Source organism: Hemiscyllium ocellatum, chromosome 25 (genome assembly GCF_020745735.1).
Source record: "Hemiscyllium ocellatum isolate sHemOce1 chromosome 25, sHemOce1.pat.X.cur, whole genome shotgun sequence".
NCBI classification, from domain to species: domain Eukaryota; kingdom Metazoa; phylum Chordata; class Chondrichthyes; order Orectolobiformes; family Hemiscylliidae; genus Hemiscyllium; species Hemiscyllium ocellatum.
The window spans coordinates 20,648,090-20,668,136 of record NC_083425.1 but is presented as its reverse complement, the minus strand read 5'-3'; the positions used below and the strand labels follow the sequence as shown (position 1 = coordinate 20,668,136).

Sequence of the window (20,047 nt, the reverse complement as noted above, 5' to 3'; positions counted from 1 at the left end):
GGTGAAGAAGGCATTGGCACACTTGTCTTCATTGGTCAGAACATTTGAGTATAGGAGTTGGGCTTACTTGTTGCGGCTGTGAGGGCACTTTTAGGATACTACATACAACTCAGGTCACCCTACTATAGGAAGAGGTTGTTAAACTTGAGAGGGTGTAGAAAACAGTTAAAAGAATGTTGCCGGGACTGGAGTTATAGGGAGAGGCTGAATAGGCTGGGGCTGTTTTCCCTGCAGCGTCGGCAGCTAGAGGGTGATCTTACAGAGATCTATAAAATTATAAAGGACATTTATAGGGTGATTAGCCAAAGTCTTTTTCCGAGGTGGGGGAGTCCAAAACTCGAGGAAAGAAAGTGTGAAGGAAAGAATTAAAAAGGACATGAGGAGTAACTTTCTCTTGCAGAGAGTGATATGTGTACGAATGAGCTGCCAGAGGAAGTGGTGGAGGCCGGTACAATTACAACATTTAAAAGACACCTGGAATATGTGAATAAGAACAGTTTATAGGGCTATGGGACAAATATTGAAAAATGGGTTAGGTCAGATTGGGATGTCTGCTTGGTGTGGATAAGTTGAATCGAGGGGTCTGTTCCTGTCTGTATAACTCTATGATTCTATGTTGACAAGCAACATGAGTTCGACTGGGACAACACTACTATTATAGGACAAGCCAAACAGAGAACAGCCAGGGAATTCCTAGAGGCATGGCACTCATCCACAGATTCAATCAATAAGCACATCGACCTGGACCCAATATACTGACCACTGCAACGGACAGCTGGAACTGACAACCGGAAGCGGCAGAGACAAACCACCATAAATGCCGGAGGAAATATCACAGAAGCGCTTCACAGGAGGCTCCCAAGCACTGAGGATGTCACCTAGATAGGGGACGAAACGTCTGCAACACAAATTCCCAGTTCAAACAATACTTCTAGCAAATCAAGACTGGGCATCTATAATGGATTGTAGGTTGCAGAACCATACTCCAACACAATCTGCAACTTCATGGACTAGCATACCCACTACTTGACCATTACCAGAACCACCTCGATGACAATTAGGATGCGCAATAAATGCTTGGCTAGTCAGCGATGTCCACATCCTATGAATGAATGAAAAAGGTATTCTGTTTGCTCTTGTCTGCCAATGCAGAACATTCGCGCAAAATTTTAAACATTAAATTCACAAACAACTCGAACATAAATTAATATTTTATCATGAAAAGGTGCCTCATGTTAGTTTCAATCTATGGAGGAACTGCAGAGCCATCACTGGCAGAGGAGTGTAATTACACTGTGACAAGTTTATTGCTGATAATTTCCATTACAAACATGGACATAGGAATTTGTAATGTAAATCTATTAATAAGGACATAACGTATGACCTTAAAATAGAGAAAGCAAGTTTGCAAGCCCTGTTTGATTCAGCCCAGCCTATAACACTCGCTTCATCTGAAGACTGCACTTGGCCTTGACTCTGTGCAAATCCACGGCAAAATGATTAGTCTGTGTAAAATATTATTCTATTGTGTAGCTCACATATCTGCTAATCTATCTGTTATATAGGAATGCATGTATATATGTTTAATGCTGCAGAATTGTGTTGTAGTAACGGGTCTCATTTAATTCTGATTTGGTGATAACCTGGTGTTGTGTGATTTTTAATCATTTAATTCTGTTACAATAGTAACTAGCCTTCTACAACATAAATATTTATCAGGCACCACATCACCCTACTATCAATGTGGTGTTTATTCTTAGAAGGAATGACAGCTAATCTTCAAATGGAAGTGAGCATGGAGACATTGGTCATTCTGAGGTCATGTGTATCTGCCTGTGGTCACTGGCCAAAAGGGTTCAGCTAAGTAATTGGCACAGAGTGCCAGCCTCAAAAATAACATCATTGGGGGAAGTGAGAAGTGAGTATGGGAGACAGAGAGAGAGAGAGAGGATTCAGGGGAACAAGCTACCACCTTCTTGGCACACGACTCGGCATTGCCTTACATCAGAGACTGCTTCCACTGAAGACGACACCAAAGACTGTGAAACATCAGGGATGAATACTCCACCAATCCAAAACTGTAGGAGATTAATGCTTCTGTTTCTCCATTCTACAGAACACCTTTGGGATCGGTGGGGAGTGGAACGGTGTCTGTGAAATGGTGATGGGAAGAAGTTAGAAAGGTACTTCTGTGAAAGGAGGATGACAAGATATATACCTGAAATGAATAGTTAGGAAGAGAATACTGTTGAAAAAATTATTAACATAGCAAGATTCTATGTTTTATAAATAAGATACAAAAACAAAGAATATTACTAAAATATCTCATTGGTTAGTCCACAGCTCATTTATCACACCTTGTTTTACATATCTAACTTTAGGAAAGATATTCCTTCTCTAATCAATGGAAACAATTTCTCCCTATTTATCAAAAATACTCAGTATTTTGAAGACTCTATCAAATTTCCCCTTAGCTGTCTATGCTCTAAAGTGAAGAACCCCAACTTATTTAACCTCTCCACATCGACTGAGTTCTGTATAAATCCAGTAAATCTCCTCCATGTCCTCTCTGAAACTTTGACATTTTCCCAAAAATGTTGTCTCCAGAATTACATAATACTTCAGTTGAGGCCTGACATAATTCGTAACGGTTTAGCACAGCTTCCCTGATTTTACGGAGTATTCGTCTACTTATAAAGCTAACGATCATGTGCTTTCTAATTATAGTCTTCTAAATTTGTTCTGCCACCTTCAAAGATCAGTTAAAGTAAATCGAGATCTCTCTGGTCCTCCACCCCTTATAAAATTGCCTTCCCTACTCTTTCATTCCAAAACACATTCCTTAACAGGAACTTGAATTAAATTTCATATGCCATGCATGTGCCTATTTCACCACTTTATGTTCATTGATCTATCTAATTACAATTAAACAATAATGCTGTAGAATGCCAATTTCAATTTACATCCATTTATTTTGGTCATTAATATTTTCGTTAACAGACATCAGTCTAAAATAGCTGTCAATACATTAAATAAGTAATATGGCTGTGCTGCCTTAGGTTTTGTAGAGGATTACAGAAAATGCTATAATTGATCACAGCTTTGGTTTATTAGAAGAGACTTACAGCCTTTGTCAATGATTTTGATGTGGGGCCCAAATATAATATTTCAAAGTTTTCTGGTGACATAAGACTGACTAAGTGAGAATGAGTTTTGAGGAAAATGCAAAGAGCCTCTCGAGGATTAGGTCGGCTACATGAGTGAACAAGAAATGGCAGATGGAATAAAGAATGGAAAAATGCGACATTATCCATTTTGGTAGAAAAAGCAAAAATGCAGAGTATTTTTTAAGTAGTGAGGTATCAAAAAGTGTTGATGTTCAAAGTGACTTGGGGTGTCCAAAATTATTTTAATCAAAGAAAAGAATGAAAAAGGGTGGCAAAGACATGATCTAGTTATTTTAAAATGCTGAGGTGAATACTGTGAATGTAGTGACAGGTTGTTCTGCTTTAACGTGTGTTTCATTAAAACAAATTCTTTGTGATGCAATTAATGAATGGGAGACATTGTTTCTAAAGGGCCAACTTTTAAAGCGTGTATTGGTTATAACGCGATTCCGCCCCCCATTAGTTTAAATGGTGTAGCTATTACATGATTTTCTTATAATGTGAGATTGCACAAAAACAGGATTATTGTGTCATAGAAGAACCAACTGTACTGGACTTGGAAGGTGATCAAAGAATAGGAGGGAACACAAGCTCCAGTTTAAGCTTTGTGTGCATAGAAAGCTTGAAGACTAATGGCTATGGAGATACCTACTTTTTTCTCTTGTTGGAGATAGTCATTGGTTGGTAGTTGTGTGACTTAATTCTTACATGCTACTTATCCTAAACCTAATATTGGCATGTCTTGCTGCATATGGGCATGGACTCGTTCAAAATCTTAGGAGCCACAAGTGGTACAGAACATTGTGCAACTACCAACAGCATCACCACTTCTGACCTTTTCTTATGGGAGAGCGGGTCAATTATGAAACAGCTGACAATCACTCCAACCTTCAATGATGATAGAGACTTTTTAGAACTTCCTCCAATTAGTTGTGTAATTGTACACATCTATTATCAACTGGATTTCTGCAAAAGATTTGATGTTTATTGTGGGATAATTTAGCTCATATGCATGTTGTTGTTAACTAGGTTGGCAACTGAGTTTTAGATGGGCCTGGTGCTGCTTTTAGCACTGTGTCCTGTGCCTCTCATTGAACCAGACTTCGTGCCTGGCTTGACAATAATGCTAGATAGAGGGGGAAATATGCACTTCCATGAGGTAATGGATTATGGTTGAATACAATTTTTCTATCCTGATGGTCCTTATGGATGCACATTTCCAGGTGCTAGGTGTATCCTGACACTATCCTATTTAGTACAGTAGTGTCACACAAAATAGCGGATATTCTCAGTGTGAAAACAGGACTTCTCACCCAGCTGTACTACTTAGTGGTCACACTTATCAACATGGTCATGAACAGATGCATGGATGACAGGTAGATTGAGGAGGACAAGGTCAAGCAGGATTTCTTTCTTGTATTTGATCATTCAACACCTGCTATGGGTCCAGTCTAGCAAACATGCTATATAGGAATTAACAAGTTTGATACTACCAGACCACCTACTGACAAGATTTGAGGCTTCCACATAGTCTTTATATTCTCCGCCTTACAACCAACAGTGTTTGCAATAAGTGGTAAGAAAGTTCTGATTCATCACCTGAAGGAAGATGATAGATGGTAACTGGAGAGATTTCATCGTCTCCCATGCCCTAAGAGGAACCTGTGTGTTCCATCCACCCCTCATTTGTCAGCAACAGTTCTGTTCTGAGAACATATTTACCATTTCAGGAGTGACTAATAACACGCTGCAACAGCAAAAGACACACACTGTATGAATTCCTTACAAGTTTTTAAAAATAGTATTTAACATGTTTAATTCCCAATATAATTAAAATAATAAAAGCACACATGCCTTCAAGAGTTTATACACATGTAATTTATGAAGTGGGAGGATAGATTAAACTTTTTTTTAAAAAATCCTCTAAGGTCAGTTCTACACAGATCCCAAGGTTGATGTGTTAATGGTTTCAAACTGGGCTTGATAGGTTTCCAGATTCTGCAGCAAGAGGTTTAGTTGTTGATAAGAGTTTCTTTTACTTTGAAATTTGGAATTACTGTGCTAATTGCCAAACACAGGCAAGGTTCAAGCTTGTAGGATGGACGATGAAAGCAGAGAGCATAGCCACTTAACCTTACTTCTTCTGATCTGTTCAGACTTGCCAGGAGAAAATAAATTTCTTAAAATACAAAAGAGGGTTAGTTCACTGTGCACATGATCTCTCTCATCAACTGACCAGTTATCCAAACACAATCATAACAATTTGTTTCCAGATTTATAATTTAGTCAGATTTGATAACGGCTGCGGAGTTCTTTTCTCAGTCAGAGTGCAAAGTGGTTGCACACGATGGCTTGCTTCATGCCCAATTGGATCCACAGGTTCGCTGGATGTTTTGTAAGTGGATTAAATTATGAGCAATTTACATTCCTCCAGAATGATTATCTTTGATGAACGATTCTAAACAATTTATCGCCATTACATGGTTTTGTAACTTGCCAAGTACAGCAATGCGAAGTTCAGCTATCCTAGAATCTGGTGTTTTCAATACTAAAACAATGCAATTCACTCTTCTAATTTCAAAGTGGTTTCAGCCCCATAAATATAGTCATAGAGATGTACAGCACAGAAACAGAACCTTTGGTGCAACGCGTTCATGCCAACCAGTTATCCTGACCTAATCTAGACCCATTTGCCAGCACGTGGCCCATATCCCTCTAAACCTTTGCTATTGATATATCCACTCAGATTCCTTTTAAGTGCTGTAATTGTACTAGGAGAAAGCAAATTTCACTTTCTCTGGTGGGTCATCCCATACACACACCAGCCTCTGTGTGGAACAGTTGCCCATTACGTCCCTTTTATATCTTTCCCCTCTCACTGTAAACCTATGCCCTCTAGTTCTGGACTCCCCCGACCCCAGGGAAGAGACTTTGTCTATTATCCTACCCATGCCCCTCATTATTTTATAAACCTCTATAAGTTCATCCATCAGCCTCCAATGTCCAGGGAAAATAGCCTCAGCCTATTCAATAAAGGAATTTTTGACCATTATAAAAAATTGTCTTTTATCAATAATGAGGGCCCTTTAGGCCATTCCCTCCTGAATGAATACAACAATGCCATTACACTATGAGGGTCTGCTCTGCCAGCAATACAAGCCATAGACAGCGGTGATGATGGAGGAATATGGGATTTGGTCAATGGGTATGTTTTAGCAAGTATGCCCACATAAAGCCATTTGGCTGATCTGCAAGACTGCTCTCCTAAACATTTAGCAAAAGCTCAGATGTTAGGAAGGAAGAATTGACAAGATTGACTGTAAATGGTTATCTTTGTCATTTTCACTAGCTAGGTTATTTTGTTTTGATACTGCATTTTCTTTAGCAGTTTGATACAACTGAGTTGCCTGGCTGGTCATTTCAGAAGATTAGATTACTTACAGTATGGAAACAAGTCCACACCGACCCGCCGAAGCACAACCCACCCATACCCCTACATTTACCCCTTTACCTAACACTACGGGCAATTTAGCATGGCCAATTCACCTAACTTGCACATCTTTGGACTGTGGGAGGAAACCGGAGCATCCAGAGGAAACCCACGCAGAGACGGGGAGAATGTGCAAACTCCACATAGTCGCCTGAGTCGAGAATTGAATCCGGGTCTCTGGCGCTGAGGCAGCAGTGCTAACCACTGTGCCACCGTGCCACCCGTAAAGATGGTTAAAGAATCCATTGCATTTTTATAGGTCTACAGTTAAACTGGGTAAAAATGTCAAATTTCCTCCTGTAGGATATTAGTGAACTAGACTTTTATTTTAAAAACAATCCAGTAGTTTCATGGTTATTAATGGGGCAGCACAGTGGCTAAGCAGGCAGCACTGCTGCCTCACCAGCGTCAGAGACCTGGGTTCAAATCCCACCTTGGGTGACTGTCTGTTTGGAGTCTGCATTGGTCTCCTTCAAAATCCAAAAATGTTCAGGGCAGGTGAATTGGCCATGCTAAATTGTCCACAGTGTTAGGTGCATTAGTCAGGGGTAAATATAGGTTAGGGAATAGGTTTGGGTGGGTTACTCTTCAGAGGGTCAGTGTGGGCTTGTTGGGCCGAAGGGCCTGTTTCCTCAGAAAGTCAAATAAGTCGAATCCATTAGAGCCAATGGTGTAAGGTTCATGAAAACTGCAAACGTAATGAATCAAATAATAGTTTCTCAGTCAAGATAGATAGATAGATAGATTGACAGACAAATTTCCTACAGTATGGAAACAGGCCCTTTGACCTGTTTATTCTGCCTGAAGTTTCTTCCTTACAATACAAAATTTTTAGTTTAACATTACACAACTAAAGGGTGAACACTTTCCTACAAAATACTTGCCTTCTCTAGATAGATATAAATAATTTATTTTCTGTCACTATGTTGTCTATGGTTCTATATCCTGGTCTTATACTGACACACAGGTCAATATTTATGGTCATCTTTAATGCTCCAGTCAATAATTAGCTATATTGATTAGTTAATTAGAATAATCTAAAGCAGGATCCCTGTTAGGAACCCTGTCAATAATCAATCTTGTCAGAGTGCACAATGTGAACAAATCCCTATCGAGGGAGCCATTAATCAAACCTACTACCACATTAATATGAGAGAGGTGAAAATATCATTATCAGATTCCACAGCTTGAGTAGATTCTTTGTTGGTGATAACATAACAAAATAACAAGAAAATGCAGGCTCTCCATTTAAGACTGTTTATTTAAAAAATAATTACAGCTCTGTTGTAATACAATTGACAAGTTATATCGAATAAAGTGCAATCACAGATGGGTTGTTCTGTACTAGTGACTCAATGCCCATTAATTTTCCAGTAATATGAAGACAAATTCTGGCTTCTGAAATGTGAAATGTCATTATATAATTCCATTATGTAAAATTCTGTTTATGTCTCATTGGCACACAGCACTCCAAAATGTAATTCCTTGACTATCACATGACCAGTAACACAGGTAGAGAACAACCCAGGTATTAAATTTACAACCACATTTTTGAACCTCACCTTTTCATGTTTAAAAGTATAAGCTGCTGTTTCTAGAAAGCTGAACAATTTCAAGTTTAAATCGCATAACATGAGAAAACATGAAGAATATTTGAAAGAAAGCATGTGTTCAGGATTGTTAAAAAATACTACTATAAGTCTAAGCCCTGTGCTCACAAATCAAAAATGTTTTTTTTAATCTTTACCCTGAAAAGTCATCACTGGGCTTAATTAACTCAACATTATTAGATGTAAGACTGATTTTAGTGACTGCAGAATGTTTTAGCTTGAGGGAAAAAAAAATCCAGACTCAATCAGAAAAAAAAGCAGCACCTTTTAAACAAAATATACATTTTCTCTCCTCACATGCTGCCATGAATCTGCCCCTTAATCTGATACCGACAGTCAATACATTCACCTACTGTCAAGATATCAACATTAAAACCACCGCCTTATTTCACATTTCCAGTATTTTGCTTTTCTTTTACCATTTAATTCCTTTCAGAAGACTAACTCTCAATTCATTCATTACCTGTCAAGATATCAACACACAAGCAGGTTTACAACAAAGAAAATACCCGTTTTGTAGTTGTCTTACATGGTTTGATGTTAAAATGGTTTTAAGTTGTATTAAAAACGAGCCATAAGATTCAGCACTGTCCGATGGCTAAAAAATTGACCCTGAAACAACACTTTATTCATTCTTTGATCTAGAAGGCTGAGAAGAAAAAGGTCCTTTGGAAATAGACTTAGTTAATGACATCTGTCTCAGAATGCCAATCGAGACCACATCGCCTCTCCAAACACCACCCAGACCCACCTCCTACCTATTCCCTGTAAAGCCTGCAATTCCCTTGGCTAATTCACCTAGACCAAACACCCTGGACACTACGGGTAATTTAGCATGGCCAATCCACCTAAGCTGTACAACTTTGAACTGTGGGAGAAAACCCTCGCAGACCCAGGGAGAATGTGCAAACTCCACCCACTCCCGAGGGTGGAATTGAACCCAGGCCCCTGCCACTGTGAGGCAGCAGTGCTAATCACTGAGCCACCGTGCCACCCGAGGATATATACATGACATCTACAACAACGGTCTTCCCTCGGCATTCTCATCTCACTATAATACAGATAAATTATTTCACCTAAGACCCTGTCTTTGCACATTCAAAACTGTGCTCCAATTATCAACAGATTAGATACTGGTAGAATTTTAAAAACATTTATACAAGGACTATACACTATCTGCATCCCCCAACCCACCCCCTGAGGAAGTTATTTACATTTAATATTATTTTTAAAATTCTACTCGTTAAGAATTAGAGCTCTGCATGTTGAATAAGTACAATCCATCTTGTTTGAAACCAATGTGATTTGGGTACATTAGGAAACGGTATAGAGAAAATTAAGGATTATATTGGGGTGGAGCCATCTCACCTGCTAAGTAGCAATTAAGTGTGTGGGTAATAGTGAGATCATTTCAAGATCAATCCATCGGTTAGTCTAGCTTGCAGTATTAAAATAAACTGTAAAACAACATATTAAAAGATCTCCAACAAGCAAGAGTAGTAAATCTAGAAAAGCAACCAATTTAGAAAGATCCCTGGTATTGAAGAGGTGGTTGGAAAATTCTTCAAGAAGTAGTCAAAATATGTAGTAAGTAAACAAAGACATACAAATGGTATTGTAAATTGAAATACCTCCTAGTGCAAAATATATCCAAAAGCTTTATTTTCTGTGGCTTCCCTAACTTTTTCAAAATTTCAGTTAGGAGCATAAGAAGTTTGGAGCACCACCAGAGCTACAGAGAGGTTTTCTGCTTTATCTGCTTGATGCCAATACTGAAGATGGAAAGTGGCTGACAAATACACTGTTCTGACAAAGTGAAAATTACTTTAAAAATTGAAATTTGGTACAAGGAAATGCTGTATCAGTAGACAGCTACCATTTTGGTGTTTGATTACAAGATTTGATGTCAATGACATGAATCTGTTTTTCACTGGCTCTTGGGTGAGGTCCACTGGTTTACAAATTCACTGGTTACTAATGTAGATGCAATGCTTCTACTGAACTTTGAACAAAGGCAATTTTTAACTGCAGAGTGAATGGAAAACTGCTGTTAACTGCTTATTTCATTGTTTTGTGCTTTCACTGCAGGAAAGTAGGGAAGAGTGAATTTATTAATGTACACCCATAACACGTGCCTTGAACTTAGACTTCTCTGCAAATGGATGATGAAAGATCGATTAATTTAAACAAACACAATGCTTTACTTCCTATATTGCAATAAATATGGGGTGCTTCAGGAAAATGCTACTTTCTTCACTGATAGTCAGTGGGCCTAAATCATATTTGGTTGTCTGTCAATGTCTTTTGGCCAAAGACAATTAACCATCCCTCAATGTAAATGCTACTAAAGCTGCTTATCAGAGGAATATTTTTACTGTATTCAATAGCCAAATCTCAAGTATCACATTAAGTTCTATCAATTTGCCCATGTTTCCAATGCTTGAAATTTAGTAGCCCAGTCAACAGTGTAGTGCATCGAGACCCTTCATTACTTGACTAACTCAAATCACAGGCCAGAGGGGAAAAGATGACATTCCGGATCAACCTAATATGCAATAAGGAACTTTTAGTCATGCAGGCAAGCACACAGCCTCCTGAATCAGCATTACATAGTATTGGCATCAGGGTTTGCAGAAATCCTCCAGTCGCTCTGCTCCCTCCCCAAAGTAACAGAGTTTGCATGGGGAAGGATGGAAAGATAAAAATCAGAAAAATGTAAACAATGACAATCAGCATTCCCAGTTTAGATTTTTTTCTTCCTTCTGCCTTTTGCACAACCTTTTCCATACCAACCACCAGAGACAGTAGAAGCCACCCCTTCTGGACTGTCCTTGGTTAGTAATTTACGACTATGACTGTCTTCTTCCCCCGGTCTCAGCTGAGTAGCTAGACTGAAAATAGGATCTTTGGACCTTGAAGAAAATCAGGCATTGCAGTAAAAATCATTGAGAAATTAATGGACAAAGATTTGCAATATATTCTCAGCAGCTACAAATCACCAAGATTATAAAATCTTTTCCTCAATAATTCAACAAGTAAAGACAGCAGGCAAATGGATTATAATGCTCAATTCTATGTTAACCTTCCAGTCTGTGTTGTTTAAGTGACCTCAAGCAAGGGAGATTGTTCCCACAAGCAATCAAATTTACCCTTTCTGCTTGAATTCCCTTTCCATAAGAGAGCATGGATGAGGGCTTCAATCAAAAAAATGTGGCTGATGCAAAAGAGATGAAGCAGATATGACAAAACTCAATCATGGAGATATTGAAAAGAGTCTGCTTCAACCTGAGACAGTGGCTGGGAAAGGTATGGAAATAAAAAAAATAATCGATAGACCCGAAGGCTGTCAGTGTTCATGTGCAAGATTACCCATGCCATTGGAAGATATCACCAAGGAGCACAATTCAAGGATGGCGGCGTGGAAGCCAAAAATAAAGCCTTGTGAATTCTATTGTGGGGATGGAGCCTATTGCTAGTTGAAGTCTACTTACAACTGGATAGGTAGGTGTTGCACCGAGCTTGATGGAGTTTAATGGAGTTAAAGGTTTTGGAGGAGAATGGCTTGTTGATTGTCAAAGGGTATAAAGAAATGACTCATTGGAAATGTGGCCGATGCAGATTGGAAAAATCAGACATGGAGTTACAAGGAAGATTTTGGGAAAAAAAGTTAGGTTGGATATGCAAAATTTGTTTCCAAAGGCACATGTATTTTGTGTAGGCTTTCAATTGCTATTAAAGGTAATGATGTTGATTTTGAAAGAATGAAGGTCAATAGGACATGAGAAAAGGGATGGATGGATGTACGAGACTAATGGATAGATGCATAAACAGGCTAGAAATTAGTATAGGATGTCAGCAACATAATGCACTCAAGAGAACATTTGCAAAGTTAACTTTGCAGAAAGGGAAGACAGGAAGTAGCAAAGAAACTAGAGAAAGATAGTGAGGGGAACGTTTGGCTTGAGGAGCGACATGATAGATGTGGTACAAGCAGCTGAACAGCTGGTCTTAAACTTCTTTGTGAGATTCTCACATTTATAATTTTGAAGCGATAGTGTGCAAATTAATCAGGGACAGCAAGATTTTGTCGTGATTAATGTGATTGCAGCCAATGGAAAGAATCGATGGAAGGAAATTGGGAGTGTTCATGAGTGAACATGATAAGGGTATGAGCAAATACAAAAGGCTTTAAAGGTGAAAGTTATAAAATGGTTGACTGGATGTATAGCTACAGAAAGTTTATGGAAAGTGTTGGACCAAGACTCAGCAGTAAACAGCTTGAATGTATAGCTGTATATTACTTGGATGAAGAATTTATTCCAGGGAAAACAAAACGTAAAGTGGTCAAAAGTGGTTGTAAGTAGTGAGGAAGATGTGGCAGGCATTTGAGAGGGCCTTAGCTGTGATTGAGACAATGAGGAGGAGAGAGACTTTTGTTGAGGGAGTGTTCATAGAAATTGGTGGAAAACTTTAAATGGAGGAAGAGGTAAAAGAAGATGAGAGGGGACGAGAGAAGTATCAAGATGAAATAAGTAGGTGATACCTGTCATAATGTGGAATTTCCAAATGAAGTTCTTTCAATAGCAATCGCATGACATCATCACATTTTGCATGGATTTTCAGTGTAGCAACATCATCCTTTGGTGTCCACTGTTAAAGGAAAGCATAACAAATTACAGCTTAAACTGATTTGCTGTCTTAAAAATAGAAATATGTCTAAAGGTGTTCAAAGTTATTGGTCTGGATGAAATAGGAAACAGATCATGAAGACAAAAAAAAGTGCTGTTTGATTAAAAAAGTAGGATAGAGCAAGACAAATAATCTTAGAAGGAATATCTGTGAAAACAAGTAGACAATTACTAAGATAAAACAGATGGTGACATCAAAATACAGTGGACCAGAGTTGGAAGAGTGGGAAGCACAACCTTAGACTTAGGCATAGGATCTCAAAAGATTGCAAAGAAATGAGCACGACTGTGGAAGATTTTGAATGGACACAGAGATGGAAACCACAGGAGCAAGGGTAACAGGTAAGTAGATTTTTATCTGAACAGGACACAGGTGCTAGAATTTGCATGTGTGGTGTTTATGTGAGGTTGGAGTCAGAATAAGGACATATGAGAAAGCAGAGAGTGACAAAAGATATTGGTAAGAGATTTGGGATTTGAAATTCATATCAGCATTGCAGGGCAGTAACTCACAGATCATTTAATTTAGGACAATTGGGCGTTTCAAGATAGTTAAAATTGGGGAACTCAGACCATATGATTATAGCTGGAACTCAGCATGATGGTTTCAATCTACCAATATTACAAGAAATCCTGACTCATCCAGGACAGTGCCAGACAGTCAGTCCAAAGGCACAATGAAGGGCGAGGTACAGGACCAAATAAGGATAAAGCTTTGAGCACAGAGATTTGTACACAATTAGTACAACAGTGCATGCCAATTTGGAAATGTTAAAAGCATTTAAATATAATTCACAAAATTAATCTGTGTACAAACAAAACAGGGTGGATTCAAACATAAATACATTATTTTAAGATACTATACTTAATTTATACAAAGGTAGATCAATCACAAAGCTTGCTTCTTTCTCACAAACTACTGAATTTTATTTTGCCTCAACACAAAAAAAAACTTAAGATAACAGATTCAACATGAATTAAAGTCAAAATTTGAACAGATTCTTAGGCCATATAGTTGCTTTTTTAACTCATTACTAAAATGTGAACAGGTGATATAATTTTATACTGATTGGATTAATTTCACTTGTATGACTCGAGGTAGTTAAATTTACAATTTTAGCTATGGAAGTGAGCACTTAACCAGTCTTAAAAACATAAATATATGATTACATAAGACTGTTTTTGAAAAAAGAAATTTTGAAATGACAAACTAATCTAACAGGTAGTTAGAGAAACAGAGATAATACTGCTTAATACAAGGATTGGGATATGACACACAAACAGACAATGTTGAAAATACTCAGGAGGTCTAGTAGCATCTGGAGGGGAGAGGGAGGGAGAGAGAGAGAGAGAAAATAAATCAAAGCTTGGATTTGCTAACACTCTTTATAGGGATGAAAAACTGTTGTGCTCATCTGGTCTGATAAGTGAGACCAGTTCCACACCAACATAATCAAAATCTACTTGCAGAGAGCTTTAAATCACAAGGATGAATAAACTAGTGCTTACCTGTAGATTTACTATGTACAGCTTTGGCCTTTTATGAGGTACCCTACTCATGCACCAAAGACATGCATACTTTTTAAGAACCTGTAATAAGGAAAGTGTAGATTTCAGAACAGAAAAACCGCATGATAAAACTTGCTTGCATTTTAATTCAGATTTCAGGTTTAATAATTCAGACTGGAAGACGTATAACAGAAGTGTGAAAATATTTATGGAACCAAGAAGAAATTTTAAACAACAATGAGTCAGCATTTTGACAGGCAGCATGCCTTATCTGCCAGACACCAATATGGCTGTTCTCCTCAATTACATATCATTGAAACAAAACACCAAAGGGTATTACACTTGATGCCTGCTATTTTCCTCACTTAGAAGTTTGCATACGCTGGAAGTTGGTGTCCACAGAGGGCCACAAGGTTAAGCAGTGTTGAAGCATGAGACATGGTACAGTATATGGCACTATTCTCAGATTCTTGTTTAGCATACTGTTGAAGCATCATAGAAAGTTTCAAGCTGCAACCAGCCTAATGTGGAAATGGCAAGTGCCAAAAATAAAGGCACACATGCAATCCTTAACAGTGACATCCATCTCCATTGCAATTCCATCCCTCAAGTAAAGAAATCAAAATTGTACGCATTATTCCAGATGCCATCTCACTAATGCCTTTTACAGTTTCAGCAACACTTTCCTACTTTTATTCTCTATTCCTTTAGCAATGAATGCCAACATTCATTTGTCTTATTAGCTGCTGTAACTGCTAACCAATCTTCTGCAACCCACATGCACAAGGACAACCAGAACCCTCTGCATCAAAGCACTCCGAAATTTTTCTCCATTTAGACAATAAATTGCCTTGTATTCCTCTGACCAAAATGGATATCGCACACTTATCAATATTAGGCGTTATATGCCAAATTTTGGCCAATTTATCTAACTTGTCCATATCCATTTGTAAATTTATTTATTCATTACATCTTACGTTCATACCTATTTTAGGGCCATCTGCAAATTTGGCTCCAGTACTCTCTATCGCCACAGCCAAGTCTGTTAACGTAGATTGCAAACAGCTGGGAGCCGAGGACCAAACCCCGTGGCACGTCACTACTTGCATCTTGCCGACCAGAAAAAGACCCATTTGTCCTGACTCTTTGCTTTCTAACCATTAGGCAATCCTCTATTCAAACTGATAAAGTACCCTTAAGCCAATACGATCTTACCACATGGATTCACCTTTTATGTGGCACTGTACAAATGTCTTCAGGAAGTCCAGATACATCACATCTACAGGATCCCCATTATCCAAATTTCTTCTTACATCTTTGAAGAACTCTAACAAATTAGTCAAGCATGCTTTACCTTTTATAAAACCATGCTGTCTGTGATGAATAGCATTTGACTTGCCAAATGTCCTCTTATTTCATCCTTAAATAATGGATTCTAGCAATTTCCCATTTAAAATAACTTATCTGTAGTTTCCTACTTTCTGCCTCCCTCCCTTTTTGAATAAGGATGTTTACATTGGCATATTTCCAATCCATTGGAACCGCCCCCACACTCATGGAATTTTGGACTATTGCAACCAATGGAGTTTGTGGTAGGTGATGGACCAATCATATTATCGCTGTACTATTAATCCAGAGATCCAGGTAATGTTCTGGAAATCCGGGTTCAAATTCTGCCAAGCAGACTGTGGAATTAGAATACAATGTTTTTAAACTCTGGAATTAAGAGTCTAATGATGACCATTGATTGCTAGAAAAACCCATCTGGTTCACTAATGTCCTTTCAGGAAGGAACTGCCATTGTTACCTAGTCTGGCCTACATGTGACCCCAGACCCACAGCAATGTAGTTGATTCTTAACTGCCCCCAGGGTAATTATGGATGCGCAATATATGCTGTCTAGCCAATCCTCATCACATGAATGAATAAAGAAAACAAATTAAAATTTTTAAATTACAAAAGCTACTGTTCTCAGAATTAAATTTTTTAACATAGTATTTCTTCACTATTATTTTGACAGCCCAATAATTTTTACTTACATGGAGATTACTATGGATTCTATAGTCCTTCATGGATAGTTTTACTTATCTTCTCTAGTCTATACAGGAGTTGCTAGAAATTCTTATTTACACAAAAATGTACAATGAGGTGTGGCATGACTATTTCAAATACAACCAAAGTCCATTAATTATCTGAAGTGACAAAAGAAGTTTCTGAGAAACATTGTTTAACCTTTAAACTGGATCCAAGACAAATGATGACATCCGCTTTCTTGGCTGCTTCAGCTGCTCCTTTCCAGTTCAGTGGCTGTTCCAGTGTTCCCTTTTCCCCAAAGTGCACAATTGTGTCTCGCAGCTCACTATTACATTTGTGGCACTTTCTTCCAGTATTGTGTTTGTGCAATGATGTGCGTTCTGTTACATCGAACAGACGAATGTATTCTCTGTTAGGAGAGCAATATGTGCATACCTGCAAAAATCACATCAGCATAATCAAGTAAAATGTTGACAGTAATTAACTAATGTCTGTAATTATATGTGGGAGTATAAAAACTAAACATAAAAAGCTGACAAAGTACATAGAAGGTTATTGTATAAGGCAGGAGGTCATGGTACAGGAGTAACACATCAGCACAGATAGAATTGGCTGGCTGATGAATGCATAAATGGATCACAGTTTCAGATTGGCAGGTTTGACAAGTGGGGTCCCACAGAGGTCTGTGCTGGGCCCTCAACATTTTCCAATTTTATATTAATAATCTAGCTGAGGGTATTGAATGCATGGTGTCTATATTTACAAATTGCACAAAGATAGTTAAGTACATTTGCTGTGAAGGTGACACAAAAAGGATGCAGATTAATGCAGATAAAGTGAATGGGCACAAATCTGGCAGATAGGAGTGTAATGTGGGAAAATGTGAAGTTCACTTTGGCTGGAAGAATCAAAAAGCAGAGTATTACTTAAATGGAGAATGATCACTAACTTCTGAGATGTAGAGGGATCTAGATGTCCTAGTGCACAAGTTAAAAAGGATTAGTATGCAGCTAGGTGTAGCATGTAATCAGGCAGGTTAATGGGACGGTCACCTTTATGATGAGAGGACTGGAACATAAAACTAACGATGTCATGCTTCACTTACACAGGGCGTTGATGAGACCACATCACAAAGACTGCACACAGTTTTGTCCTCCAAATTTAGGGAAGGATGTAAATGCATTGAAGATGATTTGGAGTAGTTGACTGGATTGTTACCTGGAAAAGGAGTTGTCTTATGAGGAAAGATTCAATAGGCTGGGTTTGTTTTCACTAGAGTTTAAAAGATTCTGAATGGTCTTCACAAGGTGGATGTGAACGTAATGTTTAATCTTAAGGAAGAAGAAGCGGGACACTGTTTTCAAAGTATTAGTTGTCCTTTTAGGACAGAGATGAGGGGAATATTTATGCCCCTGGAGAAATGCATGACTTCTAATTTCTGCCCCAGGAGGGAGTACTTGTCGTGGGGGGGGGGGTTCATTTAATATTTTTAACTTGAAAGTAGATAAGATTCTTGTTAGGCAAGGGAATCAAACATTATTGGGAATAGATGTGAATATGGGACACTGGAACACTAACAGCTGAATGGCAGAGCACTCTTGAAAGGCTGAGTGGCCTACTTTTGCACTAATTTAATGTTCATCTGTAAACTATTTTAATTTTACAGGCCACAGTTCTTAAAACAATCTGGCCACTAATTTATAAAATGACAGACAGTTGTGAGAAAACTTTAGTGTGCCAGTGATGCCAAGGAGGAGGTCAAACCCTTGTGAGGAGTGTGAGCCCAGCACAGCCTGGTGCTTATAGACTGTGGAGTTAGACTGTTTATGTGTTTCTTTGCTTTTATATTTTTAGTAAGAAGGACTATAATGCTTAAACTTTTAACTTTGTTTTCCTTATTTTACTGCTTTGTGTCTAAGATTCTGTACCTACATACCCTTGTATCTAAGATAGTGCCAACTTGTAAACTTTTCATTGTACTCATGTGAATACTTGTGATATAAACCCAATTCAATTCAATATTCCAAGTCGTGGCTTGGTTACAATTCATTAGGCTTCACCACATATAATTCCATCATTTCATTTTTTTTTTGAACCATGATGATTATCGATAGCCCTCTCTGGAGAAAATGTTGGCAAATAAAAAGACTACTGCAGTTGTAATATCTCTCTTGATATTAATTTTACACTTTAACTTTTTATTTTCATAAATCAAAGAACAGAGCACTACTGACATGCAGAACCTCCAGAAAGTACCATTCAGCCCAACAGATTAAACAGTTAATATTCTTCTCTTTCTTTTCCACTTTGAATTAATTTGTGTTTGCTATGTGGAAAACTCGATGTTAGAAACTGTCGGTAGTTGAGTCAATTGTTTAACTCAGATTATGAATCTTTTCTTGCATTGTTCTTTGAGTTACGCCCAGACATTTTTGCCTGTGATTTCCTCTTCAAAGAAAAAGAGCAAACAAAATAAGGAAGGCAGAATATTTCAAACTTATGCACTGTAGTGTTTTAATTGTGCCTCAAAGGCAAAATAATTTTTTTCACTAAGTAGCTGAGCTATATAGATCAGAAAGGTCCTTAGTTAAATCCAGCTTGCACAATTACATGCTCTTAAACACATCAATTATAGCACAGCAACTGGCTTCAGGTCTTGGGTTACGAAGATCTGCCCCAGTATCCATTTGGAAACTATATTGGTAGTACATACAGATGAACATTGGGCAAGGATATATTTTGGGGAAAAATATAATTCTATTAAATTTTCCCTTTCTTCCCATTTTGATTTCTTACTGCAGGGTCATCATTGAATTGCAGCCCATCTTGTAGTGCCTCATCAAGTGGTTATCATTCATGTATGAATCAGAAAAGTACAGAGGTACTGCATTCAGAAGAAAGAAAACTTTGATTGAAAAAGAAATTCCAAAGACATTGTTGTGAGGTTTCTTTTTGTTTTAAAAAAAAAACTTACAAATGGGAAACATTTTAAATGATGCCAAAAAGAGAAACAGAAAAACAATTTGTGTGCAACGTTACCAAATATCTTAAAGTGGCTAAAGACAATCAAATTGTCAAAAACAGGTTCACATGATAACTTATAGGTACATCCTGACATTCCAATAATGAGATGAATATAGGTGCAACATACTCAAGCTGCATGCCAGCTCCTGTGTTATCTTACCTCTATATACATATTTCCATGTAGTTCAGAAAGTGCCTTCCTGGGTAAACTGCTACGTAAATGTAATCCATCACAATTCTGAGACACTACATGATGCACCTTGAGGGAGAAACACAAGAAGGATATTTCTTAAGCTAGGATTTTGAATTTTCAACATTTTGATATGGTAATGAAAAGCCTTGTGAAAGGCACAAAGTTAAATGCTAATCTGAATTCTTCACATTTTAATAAAAATGAAATTGTAAAAGGCAGGATGTAACCAATTGCTTTACAGTGAATGGTGACCCAAGAGACATTTCCTCTCCCCTCAGGATTTCCTCAAGATAGAAATGGTATGGATGAACCATTCCCTTATAAAGATCCCT

At 37.9% G+C, this 20,047-nt stretch overlaps 1 protein-coding gene across 1 annotated transcript in view; it reads right to left on the bottom strand.

Moving 5' to 3' along the window:
• Positions 1-7,905: 7,905 nt before the first annotated feature.
• The window catches only part of sirt7 (sirtuin 7), a 34,947-nt gene continuing 22,805 nt past the window's right edge, over positions 7,906-20,047 (bottom strand). Inside the window, exons 6-10 of the mRNA XM_060844493.1 lie at positions 19,683-19,781; positions 16,697-16,933; positions 14,465-14,545; positions 12,811-12,917; positions 7,906-11,179 (exon numbers count right to left, since the gene is read on the bottom strand). Coding sequence (XP_060700476.1) covers positions 11,011-11,179; positions 12,811-12,917; positions 14,465-14,545; positions 16,697-16,933; positions 19,683-19,781 — 693 coding nt within the window. The 3' untranslated portion in view covers positions 7,906-11,010. The remainder of the gene's footprint in view (positions 11,180-12,810; positions 12,918-14,464; positions 14,546-16,696; positions 16,934-19,682; positions 19,782-20,047) is intronic.